General features: G+C 55.0%; 1 protein-coding gene across 1 annotated transcript; it reads right to left on the bottom strand.

Moving 5' to 3' along the window:
* Positions 1-7,465: 7,465 nt before the first annotated feature.
* Positions 7,466-12,498, bottom strand: SPR (sepiapterin reductase). Its single transcript, XM_074540722.1, has 3 exons — positions 11,787-12,498; positions 10,721-11,011; positions 7,466-10,061 (listed from the first exon to the last, which is right to left on the bottom strand). Exons 1-3 carry the CDS (start codon positions 12,442-12,444, stop codon positions 9,871-9,873), a joined length of 1,140 nt encoding a protein of 379 aa, XP_074396823.1. The 5' UTR covers positions 12,445-12,498; the 3' UTR covers positions 7,466-9,870.
* Between the last annotated feature and the right edge of the window lie 1,098 nt (positions 12,499-13,596).

The raw sequence follows: 13,596 nt of genomic DNA, 5'->3' as shown, positions 1-13,596 counted from the left end.
GCTTTTTATTTTATTTAGAGATGGAATAATTGAGAGGTATTTTAAAAACTGCTGCCCAGGACAGGGGGCTGGGGCTGGAGGAGCTTTAAGGTCCATTCCAACCCAAACCCTTCTGGGATTCCAGGATTCAGGGAAGGATGCTTGAAAGGCACCAGGCTGAGCAAGACAGAGTCTGGCTTTGGGTGGCGTACAGAAAAACCAAGGGAAAACCAATTTCTGCAGCTTTTCCCACTGGGATTGAGGAGGCTGCTGGTCTGCAGGGCCCACTCCAACCCCTGGTGGGATTGGTAGGTCCAGACCAGCTCCAGAAGCGATGCCAAGGTCAGGATCCAGGCCTAGGCCCAGCTAGGATCCATCCCTAGGCCCAGTTTGGATCCATCCCTAGGCCCAGTTTGGATCCATCACTAGGCCCAGCTCAGACCCAGTCCTACTCCCAGTTTGGATCTAGCCCTACTCCCAGCTTGGATCCATCCCTAGGCCCAGTTTAGATCCAGCCCTACTCCCAGCTTGGATCCAGCCCTAGGCCCAGCTTGGAACCACCCCTAGTCCCAACTTGGATCCAGCTGTAGGCCCAGCTCCAGCCCAGCCCAACTCAGCTGCTGTGCCTGCCCAGCTCAAGGTGGTTTAATTAATCACAGATCGTTTCTGCAGTGCCTCCTCATTAACCTCCACAGCAAACTAATTAATTACTCATTCAGGCGGGGGAGCTCTGTGGGCCAGGACAGCTCAGCCCAGAGCTGTGCTCAGCTCAGGCCTGGGTTAATCTGTGAGCTCCTTGCTGGCCTCGTTACCCATTAATGGGCCCTGATCCATCAAAGCGATGGGGGGACCTCAAGGATCATCTTGTTCCATGGGCAGGGACACTTCCCACTGTCCCAGGTGGAGGAAGAATTCCATATTCCATCCAGGAATCCTGGAATGTCCCAATGGGAAAAATTCCATCCAGGAATCCTGGAATGCTCTGATGGGAAAAATTGCATGTTCCAAATAGGAATCCTAGAATGTCCCAGTGGGAAGAATTCCATATTCCACGCAGGAATCCTGGAATGCCCAATGTGAAGAATTCCATATTTCACATGGGAATGTCCCAATGGGAAGAATTCCATCCAGGAATCCTGGAATGCCCAATGGGAAGGAACCCACAGGATCTGGGATGCAGCTCCCGGCCCTGAAGGGAAAATCCCTCCCTGGGCATCCCTGGAGCTCCAGCAGCCTCAGGATGGGATCATTCCCTGGATTCCTGGGAACCCAGCAGGGAGCTGCTCCTGTGCCAGGGACCAGGAGAGTCATTGCAGGGAATTACCACAGCCAGGGAACAGCAGGAGATGCTGGAAGCCCAGAAACCCCTCCAGAGAGAGGCAGTGGGGAGAGAAGAATCCATGGAATGGGTTGGGTTGGGAAGGACCCTAAATCCCATTCCCATTCCTTCCCATCCATGGGCAGGAGGATGATTCCATGATCCCAGGTGGATCCAACCCCAATGTCCAGCCTGGCCTTGGTCATTCCCAGGGATCCAGGGGCAGCCACAGCAAATCTGGGAATTCCAACCCAGCCAGCAATTCCTTGCCAAGATCCCATCCCAATCTCCCCTTTCCCAGTGGGAGCCATTCCCTGGATTCTGTCCCTCCATCCCTTGTCCCCAGTCCCTCTGCAGCTCTCCTGGTGTGGGATCTCAGCACCTCAGGACTGAGGTGCCGAGTCACCGAGACCACCCTTGGGGGGCTCGGGAGTCCTGGAATGTTGCCAGAAGTGTCTGGTGGCTGGACTTTGATCCTACACAGGAGACGACACCTGTATGAGGATAGGAGGGTTTCACCGGGGTGAATGGTGAAGGGATTAGTTAATTAGAGGGTGAGACACAGGGTTTAGGATTTATGTACAGGGGGGTTTAGAGAAGTAAGATGGAGGAATTGGGGCGTGTCCTGTCCTTCTTCTTCTTCTTCTTCTCCTCCATCTTTGGTGGTGATGGTGGCACTTTGGGATTGGTTATTACTGAAAGTGCACTGGTTAATAAGGGCAAAAGGTATTGGGGAAAAATGATAAATATTGTATACGTAACTTTGAGTATAAAGATAGGTGACCGCCCCGGAGGGGAAGGAGTGTGCTCATGGCTGGCTGCTGAGCAGACCTCTGTCGGGCCGAGAGAAAATCTTTTAGATAAGCAATTAATTAACACCGAGACAGAAAAGATTTGAAGCCTCTTCTCATCCTTTGAAGCGTGGGCTGCCCCAAGGCCACTCCAGGCCTTTCCAGGCCATCCAAACAGCCTAGAATCGGACATCCTGGAGCCCCTCCAGGCCCTGCCAGGGGCTCTGAGCTCTGCCTGGAGCCTTTCCTTCTCCAGGGGAACATTCCCAGCCCTCCAGCTTGGCTCCAGAGCAGAGGGGCTCCAGCCCTGCAGCAGCTCCGGGGCCTCCTCTGGGCTCTCTGCAGCGGCTCCACATCCTCCTGCTGTTGGCCCCAGGGCTGGGGCAGCTCTGCAGGTGTGGCCTCACCTGAGGGCAGAATCACCGCTCCCCCCCACCCCCACCCCCCCACCCCACCCCGTGCTGGAGCTGCTTCTGAGGCCACCAAAGCCAGGGGACGGCGAGGAGGGGACATGGCTGGAAATGGATCACAGGGTTGAGAGTGAGGACAGACAGAGGGACAGCAAGGGGACAGGCAGGGGCTCCAGCCCACAGGAGGAGCCTCTGTGAGGACCCAGCTCAGCAAGAAGGGGTTTGTTGTTCCAACACTCTCAGGTTCACTCCTGCCCATGCCAGCACAGCTCCAGGACATCCCAAACAGCTCCTGACTTGTGCCTTTGGATGCAGGATGTGTCTCCAGGGGCATCCTGCAGAGTGGGGGTCCCTATGTGGGCACCCCCAGCCCTTTCCCCCTGTTACCCTGCTTTTTAAAGATTTCCAAAGCCTTCTGATGTCTACATTCTTGTAACAAACTTTCTCACACACTTTCTCTAAATAACTCCTTGTTTTGCATTCTTTTATAGAGGAGGAAAAATCTGGTGGGCTGTTGGTTTGTCCAGTGTCATTGGAGAGGTGGCACTGTCACCCTGCAATCCACTGTCACTTTTAGAAATCTATAAATGCTGGAATCAGAAAATAAACTTTCCTTTTTCCACCTTGGTGTGGGCACTCATGTTGTTTTGGGTTCTTTAGTGCCATCCCCTGGCAGGCGAGCAGCTCCTGAGTCCCACAGCGCCATCCTGCACTAAAGGACTAAGGTGGGACTAGGGACGGATCCAAGCTGGGCCTAGGGATGGATCCAAGCTGGGCCTAGGGATGGATCCAAGCTGGGCCTAGGGATGGATCCAAACTGAGCCTAGGGCTGGATCCAAGCTGGTCCTAGGGATGGATTCAAGCTGGGCCTAGGGATGGATCTAAGCTGGACCTAGAGCTGGATCTAAGCCAGGGGCCTAGGGCTGGATCCTGACCTTGGCATCGCTCCTGAAGCTGGTCTGGACCTACCAATCCCACCAGGGGTTGGAGTGGGCCCTTCAGACCAGCAGCCACCCCCATCCCAGTGGGAAAAGCTGCAGAAATGGTTTTCCCTTGGTTTTTCTGTACGCCACCCAAAGCCAGACTCTGTCTTGCTCAGCCTGGTGCCTTTCAAGCATCCTTCCCTGAATCCTGGAATCCCAGAAGGGTTTGGGTTGGAATGGACCTTAAAGCTCCTCCAGCCCCAGCCCCCTGTCCTGGGCAGCAGTTTTTAAAACACCTCTCAATTACTCCTGGGTCCCACAGTGCCATCCCCTGGCAGGGCAGCAGCTCCTGGGTCCTTTAGTGCTATCCCTTCCCTGAACCTTTGCCCCCAGGCACAAAGGGGCTGGCAATGCCAAGCTCAGGGCTGGCAAAGCCAAGCTCAGCATTTCTGGGCTCAGGGAAAGGGAGGTGGCCTCTCCTCCATGCTGGGAAATCTCCCAGGAGGGGCACAGGAGCTCCTGCTGACCTAGGGCAGCTGTCCAGCTTTGGGAGGGGTCAGGGGTGAGCTGGGTTTCATTTTGGGGGGATTTAGGGGCTTTAGGTGCTGCCCTGCCCACAACAAAACCCAGCCCCAGCTTTGGCTCCTGCCTGAGCCGGCTCAGCCCAGCCTAGCACGGGCACAAAGGGCACAGTGTGTCCCCAGCACGGGGAGGGGGCTCAGGGGGTCACCCCAAAACACAGAGCCCTGCCCTCCTGCCCCAAACTGCTCTTGAGGCCAGCATGGGGCTCTCTGCAGCATTTTTTAGGGATTTCAGCCCAGGATGCACCTGCACAGCTCCCGCTGCAGCTTTATCTCCCTGCTCAGTGGGAAGGAAAAGGGGGAAAAGAGGGAAAAGGGATGAAATGCCCTGCACAGGGTTTTGCTGCAGGAGGCAGGGTGGGAAGTTGTGAGATTTGGGGGAAATCAGAACTGCCTGGGGGACACCCAAGAGCTGGAGGGGTTTTTGGGCTGGAAAGCTGCACTTGATTCCCTGTAGGAATCTCTCTCTCCAAGGCCTTTTAGGGATAAACTGTCCAGGTAAGAAATGACACCTGAATTATTTTTACTTTTAACCCAATAACCAACCACCCATGGCCTGCAATGGGGAATTTTTTATCCAATGACACAAAAACACCCAAACCCATGGAGGAGAAGGAGAAGGAGAAGGAGAAGGAGAAGGAGAAGGAGAAGGAGAAGGAGAAGGAGAAGGAGAAAGAAGGAGAAGGAGAAGGAGAAGGAGAAGGAGAAGGAGAAGGAGAAGGAGGAGAATGAGAAAATGAAAAGGAGAAGGAGAAAAGGAAAAGGAGAAAAGGAAAAGGAGAAGGAGAAGAAGAAGAAAAGGAGAAGGAGATGTAGGAGAGGGTGGTTCATTTTGGGCTCACTCCGTGCAGGGTTCACCCCTAGCCCAGGGAACATCGCTGCCCAAACCCCGTGGCTCCCCAGGGGACACACGGATCCATTGGGACACACGGATCCATGGGGACACACCTGCCCAGGTGAGCTGTGGGAATTAGGAGAGCTCTGGGGAGCTCCAAACTCCTTTATTTTTAACGCCCTTTTGTATTTCCCCTCCTCGAGCCGCTGGCAAAGCCCCTGGCAGGGGTACGTAGATTCCTAATTACAAAATGATGCCAAAGGATGGGTGTGGAGGCCGGAGGAGGCTGGAACCCCTCCCCACACCGCGCTGCTTTTCCAGAGGCATTCCCGGGCTCCCAGCTCCAGCCGGGCTCTGTTCCCCGGTCTCGGGACGCCCTCAGCTGGTAACAGAAAACGCCGGGAAAGGGAAATAAAATTTACAGTGACATTTCGTCTTCTCATCCCGCAGCACCCACCGGGCACGGGCTGGTTCCCCGGGAACTCCAGAACCCAGGGAGTGTTGGCACCCAGAGAACCCTGGCATCCGCAGTGATGCTGGCACCCAGGGGGTGCTGGTACCCAAAAATGCTGGCACCCAGGGGATTTAGGTACCCGAAGACGCTGGTCCATGGGGGATGCAGGTACCCAGGGGATGTTGGTACCCAGGGGGATGCAGGTACCTGGAGGATTGATACCCAGAGAATGATGATGCCCAGGGGATGCTGGCACCTGGGACGCCTGATACCTGGTGGATGTTGGCATCCAGGTGATATTTGTATTCAGGGGATGCTGGTACCCAGGTGTGGAGTCTTAATTTCTTTTTCAAAGGTCGGGATTAAATGTGTAGATGGAATTTCTCGTTGGGACTCAAATGTTTGTTAGTTCTTATCTCTGTCACAGTCTCACAAACCCTGAGTTCTGCAGCACTTCACTCTCACAAGCCAAAAATGGAGCCCCATCTCTCTCTCTCCAAGGCTTTTTAATGATAAACTGTCCAATTAAGAAATGACACCTGAATTATTTTCACTTTTAACCCAATACACAATGACCTGTGCCCTTCAATGGGGACTTTTTGTCCAATAACACAAAAACACCCAAACTCATGGAGGAGGGGGAGGAGAAGGAGGAGGAGGAGGAGGAGGAGGAGGAGGAAAAGGAGAAGGAGAAGGAGAAGGAGAAGGAGAAGGAGAAGGAGAAGGAGAAGGAGAAGGAGAAGGAGAAGGAGAAGGAGAAGGAGAAGGAGAAGGAGGACCAGCCTCCACCCCAAACCCTCCATCTTGCTCTATCTACATCACTACATTCCAAACCCTTAAACTCTGATTTTCTCACCCTGTGATATCACACACTTGTGTTCAAACTCCACACCCACAATCCCAGTTCCACCATTCCATTCTGGAAGATTCTCTGCACCCTCAGGCCAATGCAATATTCTCCTGGGGATCAGAGCCTGTCAGCACAGAAAGTCTGGAATTCTCAGCAATTCCCAGGGTTCCAACTCCCAGGGGATGCTGACACCCAGGAATAGTGACACCTAGGGGACACTGGGACCTGTTGAATGGTCCCTGAAAATGACCCAGAGCCAGCACAGAGGACATGGACCTGTCCCAGCAGGGTCAGATGAGACCCTGGAGCTGCTCTGGAGCCAGGGTGGGAGAGCTGGGAATGTTCCCCTGGAGAAGGGAAAAATCCAGGGAATCCTCAGAGTGCCTAAAGGGGCTCCAGGAGAGCTGCAGAGGGACTGGGGACAAGGCCTGCAGGGACAGGAGCCAGGGAATGGCTCCCACTGGGAAAGGGGAGATTTAGATGGGATCTTGGGAAGGAATTGCTGGCTGGGAGGGTGGGCAGGGGCTGGGCTGGAATTCCCAGATTTGCTGTGGCTGCCCCTGGATCCCTGGCAGTGCCCAAGGCCAGGCTGGACATTGGGACTTGGATCCACCTGGGACAGTGGGAGTTGTCCCTGCCATGGATGGGGTGGGATGGGATGAGATTTAAGGTCCCTTCCAACCCAAACCATTCCAGAATTCTGGAGCCCCTCTGCCCTGGCAGAGCTGGGAATGTTCCCCTGGAGAAGGGAAGGCTCCAGGCAGAGCTCAGAGCCCCTGGCAGGGCGTGGAGGGGCTCCAGGAGAGCTGGAGACAGACTGGGGACAAGGGACAGAGGGACAGGGCACAGAGAACACCCAGAGGACAGGAAAATTGGGATCTTGGGAAGCTCTGAGGTTCTTTTATGCAGAGAGCCAGATCCCAAAATATTCCTGCCCAAAAGGGGATGGGGAAAGCCCCCAGGGATGTAGGTGAGGAGAGGGGGGACATTTCAGCAGGAGCCAGCCCAGGGAGGCTTCCCAGCCCCATAAACCCAGCAGGAATCAAATCTCAACATTCCCAGTGCCAGGGCTGGGAGCTCAGAGGGATTTTTGCTAATGAAAGTCCTAGGCAGGAAGGAAAGCTGAAAGCAGGCAGCAGGGCTGGCTGGGGAGGAGGGATTTAGGAGCTTAAATGAACACAGAATTAATGAAAAGGCTCAGAGAGGGGAGGCCAGGACTCCAGGAGGGAATTCTGGTGCGTGCTGGGTGAAACTAGGGCTTAACCCAAGATCCTCCTCCCATCCTGGCAGGAATTCACCCACTCCCAAAGACACAGCAGAAACCCCAGAGCAGACAGGCCTCAGGACTTTAATGAGTTTAGAATTTTAATGATTGGAGAGCCAGGGGAGCAAAATCTGAGCTGCAGGTTTGGGGTGGAGGGGGCACAGAGGGGCATTTCCAGGGCACATTTCAGGGCTTCAAAACAACTCTTCTGCATCAGCTTTCCAGAGGAAAAGTCTCTGTGTGTCTGTGCCTGCTGGAGGAAGGAAAAATAACAAAAAAAGCCCCACAAATAATTAAAAGGGAGGGGCTGAAGCCCCAAAGCAAGGCTTGAACCCCAAACCTGCAAGGGCAGCAGGGCAGGAACTCAGGGCTGTGCCTTTGCTATGAGCTCTGCTCAGTTTCTGCGAGCTGGTGACCTCAGCCAGGCTCCCAAAATTCCCAATTCTCCAAGGCTGCTCCCTCTCCTGGCGGTCACTGGTGTTTGTGGGAAAAGCACCGGGAGAGGCTTTGCTGCTCCTTGCCCAGTGTGAGAGTCTGTCCGAATTTTCCCTCATCTGCCTCACAGTCGTCATTGGGGGACCACTGAAGAGAAGACCCCCCCTGCCTAAAATCTCTGGCTCTGAAGGAGAAAGTCACACACCAACAAGGCCCCGAGACCTGAGAGCTCAGTGCTAAGTTTTTGTTTTCACAGGTGTTGTTTGCTGTGTGCTACACTGAGCCCAATGAGAAGAAGAAGGGGGCACCGTGGCCTGTTGGCAACAACAGCCTTGGGAGCTGTCCCACCTCTCGGCCTGGCTGGACTTCTCCTGAGTTTCAGGTGGTCCCCCCACAGAAGACCCTCATCTGTTTTACAACCACTGTGACGGACAGACTGGGATGTAAGGAGCCTCTCCATCAGGGACTGAGACATGGAACCCCATGCGCAAAGGCCCCTCTCCATCAGGGACTGAGACATGGAACCCCCATGTGCAAAGGCCCCTCTGCTCCTTCCAAGGCCTGGGACTGACACCCCCAGCCCAGGGGAGGTGTGTGGGGGACCAAAGCTGGCCAAAGCGAGATGTTTGCCTGCAGGTTGTGACCACTGGACCAAGAAGACAATGGCTCTGGTTTACTGCTGAGAGCATGGACTGCCTGTTACATCAATTCCTTATTGTACCTGTTTCCCCCCTCACAATTTCCAATAGAGTTATCATAATAAAAACCTCTGAGTTAGATAGAGATTTTGAGATCTCCCCGACGTAACAGGCGGACCCTCAACTGGACTGGACCTAAGGACTTCATCTCTACATTTGGCAGCTCCATCCCCCTCTTTCTCTTTCTCTCTTCTCTCTCTTTCTCTATCTTTTTCTCTCCCTTAATCCCTCTATTTTGCTGTGGTCATTCAATAAAGGTGCATTTGTTTTATCACTGCAAACCCCCTTGTACCATGTTGGTTCTTTTGCACCCCGAGATCACCCCACAAACCATCACGAACCTAGCTCATAAGGACAGATCATGACACCCAGAACCCAGCCCAGCCCTGCAGAAGCCCCAGGGGAGCAGGGAAGATCCAGGGATCCAAGGATTGTCACTGTGATATTTTCTGGAAAATCCCTTTGCCAGGATTTTCCTCCTGAGAAGCCTCAGAAAAGAAATGCAAACAAGAATTATTTGATTGCTTGGAATGTGCTCTGGATGTTGGTCACCCACAGGTGCATCTCTGATTGGTTTCATGGGAATTGCTTTTAATTAATGACCAATCCCAGTCCAGCTGTGTGGGACTCTCTGGTCAGCCACAAAATTTTTATTATTTCTTATATTATTTATTATTTATATTATTCCTTTCTACTCTTCTGATGTCTCATTTATCTTTTCTTTAGTATAGTTTTAGAATATAATTGTCTTTTAATATAATATCATATATCATATCATATCATATCATGAAATAATAAATCAGCCTTCTGAAACATAGAATCAAGATTCTCATCTCTTCCCTCATCCTGGGCACCCTCAAACACCACACAGGGGACATCCCTAGCCCAGGAATGGCTCCTTGGGGGACACAGCTCCTGCTGGGGCCTCTGGGGGGCTGGCACAAACTCCTTTGGCTACCACAAACTCCTGAATTTGAGCCTTCCAGGGCAATTCCATCAGGAAAAATCCCAAATCCCTGGGAGTGAGGGACTGCAGCCCTGCCAGTGAGGGCTCAGCAGCAGGAGCTGCTGCCCAGCCCCACAAGGGCACCACAAGGCACACAGAGCCAAAAAAGGGCACCACAAGGCACACAGAGCCGAAAAAGGGGCACCACAAGGCACACAGAGACCAAAAAAAGGCACCAAAAGGCACACAGAGATGAAAAGGGCACCACAAGGCACACAGAGATGTCCTTAAAGCCTCCCAAATCCCAGGATTTGAACAAGGTCCCGCTGGAGACACCAGGGAAAGGCTCAGCTGAAAGCAAAGCAGGGAGAGAAAAGTGGAGGGGCTCAGATGTCAAAGAAATCCACGTGAGCTCCGGAGGGAAAGGAATCCTCCTGCAGGAGCTGGAGCAGCTTCTGGGCTGACACAGAGCTCGGGATGAGCTGGCCCTGCTCCTGCAGCGTCTGGAAGTGCTGGCGCAGCCCAGGGTCCCGAGTCCTGCTCCGGGCCAGGAGCTGCATGTCCGTGTCCAGGGGGCCTGGGGAAAGGAAAAATCACCCAAAAATTCACTTCAGGAGAGAGGAAAATCCAGGGGTTGTGTTCCCCTCTGGAGCCAGGCTGGGAGAGCTGGGAATGTTCCCCTGGAGAAGGGAAAAATCCAAGGAATCCTCAAAGTTCCTAAAGGGGCCTCAGGAGAGCTGCAGAGGGACTGGGGACAAGGGATAGAGGGACAGGAGCCAGGGAATGGCTCCCACTGGGAAAGAGGAGATTGGGCTGGGATCTTGGCAAGGAATTCCTGGCTGGAATGGAATTCCCAGATTTGCTGGGGCTGCCCCTGGATCCCTGGGAATGCCCAAGGCCAGGCTGGACATTGGGATAGTGACAGATGGTGTCCCTGCCCATGGATGGGGTGGGATGGGATAATGGGGTGGGATGGGATGCGATGGGATAATGGGATGGGATGCGATGGGGTGAGATGGAATGCGATGGGGTGGGATGGGTTTTCAAGTCTCTTCCCCCAACCCAGGCTGGAATTCCATGATCCCGATGAAAAAGCCAGCTGGGAGATGGCCTTTGAGTCCAGCACAGGGAACTGGCCTCCCCTCTGTGCTGCTGGGGGCTGGAGGGGCAGGAGCAGGGCTGGGCTGCAGGAATGCCCATCCCAAAGGCAGGAGAGGGTGGAGCTGCTCCCCTCACCTGGGGCATAGTTGAGCACACGCACTCCGGGCTCCTCCAGGGCCAGCACACGGAACATCATGTCCCTGGCAGCCTTGCCAGAGCAGTACAGGGCCCAGCTGGGGAAGGGTTCCAGGGCACACAGGGATGAGATGTTCACCACGGTCCTGCTGCAGCCAGGCCGGGCCCCAAAGGCCCTCAGGGCCGTGGAGGTCAGGCAGAGGGCTGAGCTGATGTTGAAGGAGAAGTAGGAGTTGATCTCCTCCAGGTCGGTGAGGTCCAGGAAGGATTTAGAGATGTCTCCCAAGGAGCCTGGGAATTGCAAATGTGGAATGGTTTGGGATGAGGGGGGATCTTAAACAATGTCCTTCCACTGCCCCAGGGTGCTTCCAGTGCCAGCCTGGCCCGGGACACCTCCAGAAAGGTGGAAAATGAGTTCTTACAGATCAACCCCACAGCCGATCCCTTTGGGTGTCGCGTTCCACACCCAACACTCCCAGAGATTTGGGGCCCAGCCCCTGCCAGGGCCCACAGCAGCCTGAGGAGCCCAGCCCGGCCCATTTTGGGTCACAGTGACCCAGCAGTGACAGGGGACAGAGACCTGCCCTGCCAGCCATGTGCCAATGCAAACAGTTCCCAGGCTGGAGCACCATGTCCCCAAGGGCCACCACAGGCCCTGTGCCAGAGCACTCCCAGATCCTGGAGCCCCAATGGAACCCAGGGGTGATTTACAGCCATTATGGGTAAAAAGGGCACTGAAGGCATTAAAGGTACGAGAAAGAACCCACAAGGTGGGGCTGGAATTTTGTCTGAAGCTTTGGATTCGGGTAGCAGGGGGATGAGAAGGTGCAGGAGGGCCCAGGAAAACCTTGGGAGCAGCAAAGCACTCCAGGAACCCCCCAATTAATTCCTTTAATAAACCCACACCGGGACAGGGGGAAATCCCGCAGCTCCTTTTCTCTTTTGGGGTACTTGCCAGCACCCCAAGCCCGGAGCCGCGCGGGGCTGGCCCGGCTGTCCCCGGGGGTGGAGGGCAGCGGCTCGGGGATGGGACAGATGGGGACAGAGAGGGACAGCGGTGTCGTACCGGCATTATTGACCAGCAGCAGGCGGCCGAAGGACGCGTCCTGCAGCAGCTCCCGCAGGGCAGCGCCCGCCCTCCGCAGCCCCTCCTCGGAGCCCAGATCAGCGGGCACGCACTGCACCCGCAGCTCGCTGCTCCCGGTGCCGCACCCGGTGTCATTGCCGGTGGCCCCGGAGCGCAGCTCGGTCGCCAGCTCGGCCAGCGCATCCGCGGATCGCGCCAGCAGCATCAGCACCGAGCCGGGCCCGAGCTGTGGCGCCAGCAGCCGCGCCAGGCTACGCCCGAAGCCGCGGGAAGCGCCCGTCACCACGCAGGCAGTGGCGGCCCAGCGCCCCGGTACCGATCCCGGTCCCGGTCGCGCTCCCGACCCCGACCCCGATCCCGAACCTGACCCCGACCCTGATCCTGATCCCGATCCCGATCCTGACCCAGAGCCAGAGCCAGACCCCGATCCCGACCCCGATCCCGATCCCGACCCCGACCCTGATCCCGATCCCGATCCTGACCCAGAGCCAGAGCCAGAGCCAGACCCCGACCCCGATCCCGACCCCGACCCCGACCCAGAGCCAGAGCCCGATCCCGATCCTGATCCCGATCCCAGCCCTGATCCCGATCCCGATCCCAGCCCTGCTCCCGATCCCGCTCCCGGTGCCCGCTCCATCCCGGAACCCAGCGGAGGGGGCGTGGGAACGCGCCTGCCCACGTGACCCGCCCAATTCATGCCCCCGCCGCTTTGTGAATGGCCGCTGGGAGCGCGCGGGCAGCGCCGCCGGCTCTGATTGGTCAGTGCCAGAGGGCTCGGCCCGCTGCGCGCTCATGGGGCGTGGTCGGAGCAGGGCGCCCCCTGGCGGCCGCTGTGAGGGGGTGCGGTTCCGTGAGGGAGCGGCGGGGCGGGAACGGGACCGGGAATGGGAACGGGACCGGGAACGGGTAAAGGAACGAGACCGCGAATGAGCCCAGCACCAGGAACAGCCACGGAACCGGGATCAGAACCAGCAAGAGCGTGAACAGGACCGGATCTGGAAATGTGGCTGCATCCCTGGAGCGCCGGGCCTCGCCTGCCCACAGCGCGGCTGCCCCTGGGCTTTCCCCCGTTACGTTTATTCAGTGCACTTTTCAACATATTTTTCAAATATGTTTTTATCAAATTTTGAATATTTAAAAAAAACTTTAAAATTTTTTTTTTTAAAAATTATTTTTAATTTTTTAAAAATATTTTTTAATTTTTTTCCCCCCGCAGATGTAAATTCCCTTTTATTGTGCCTGCCCAGCCTTGTCTCTACCTCCCTACTCCTGAAGGGCACCAGAGCCTTCCCTCCCCTTTTCCCTCTGCAATCCCGACTTTTGGCACCCAGCACTGCTACTTTACAAGGAAATAAAAGCCTGCTCTGATCACAAAAAGCCCTAAAATTATTTTTATAAAAATAAATAGCTCTGTGCATGAAGATGCAGACGACTTTCAGGGAGGGTTTTTCCAAGGAATACCTGGTTTGTATGGAAGGCGCTGGCAGCAGGGCTTGCATTCCCAGCTGTTCAATGCCAGATGGTTCCAGGCAGGTAATGGAGTGGGATTTCACTCAATTAAGCAGCCACAGACTGGGCTGGAACCCTGCAGCACTCTAATAAAGCATTAAAAATTCATGGCATGGCAAAAACCCAAGAGCGCTATTTGTTTTGCTAAAGCAAATCTTACACATTCGGCGAAATTAAGATCATCAGCAAAAAAAAAAAAGACAGCAAATGTGTATTTTTTTCACAAGTAGCTTCTTGATGGCAGAACTTGCTTCAGTCACTGCCAGTTCCCCCCTTCCCA

Source organism: Zonotrichia albicollis, chromosome 5 (genome assembly GCF_047830755.1).
Source record: "Zonotrichia albicollis isolate bZonAlb1 chromosome 5, bZonAlb1.hap1, whole genome shotgun sequence".
Classification (NCBI taxonomy): domain Eukaryota; kingdom Metazoa; phylum Chordata; class Aves; order Passeriformes; family Passerellidae; genus Zonotrichia; species Zonotrichia albicollis.
This window is presented reverse-complemented; position numbering and strand designations above follow the sequence as displayed.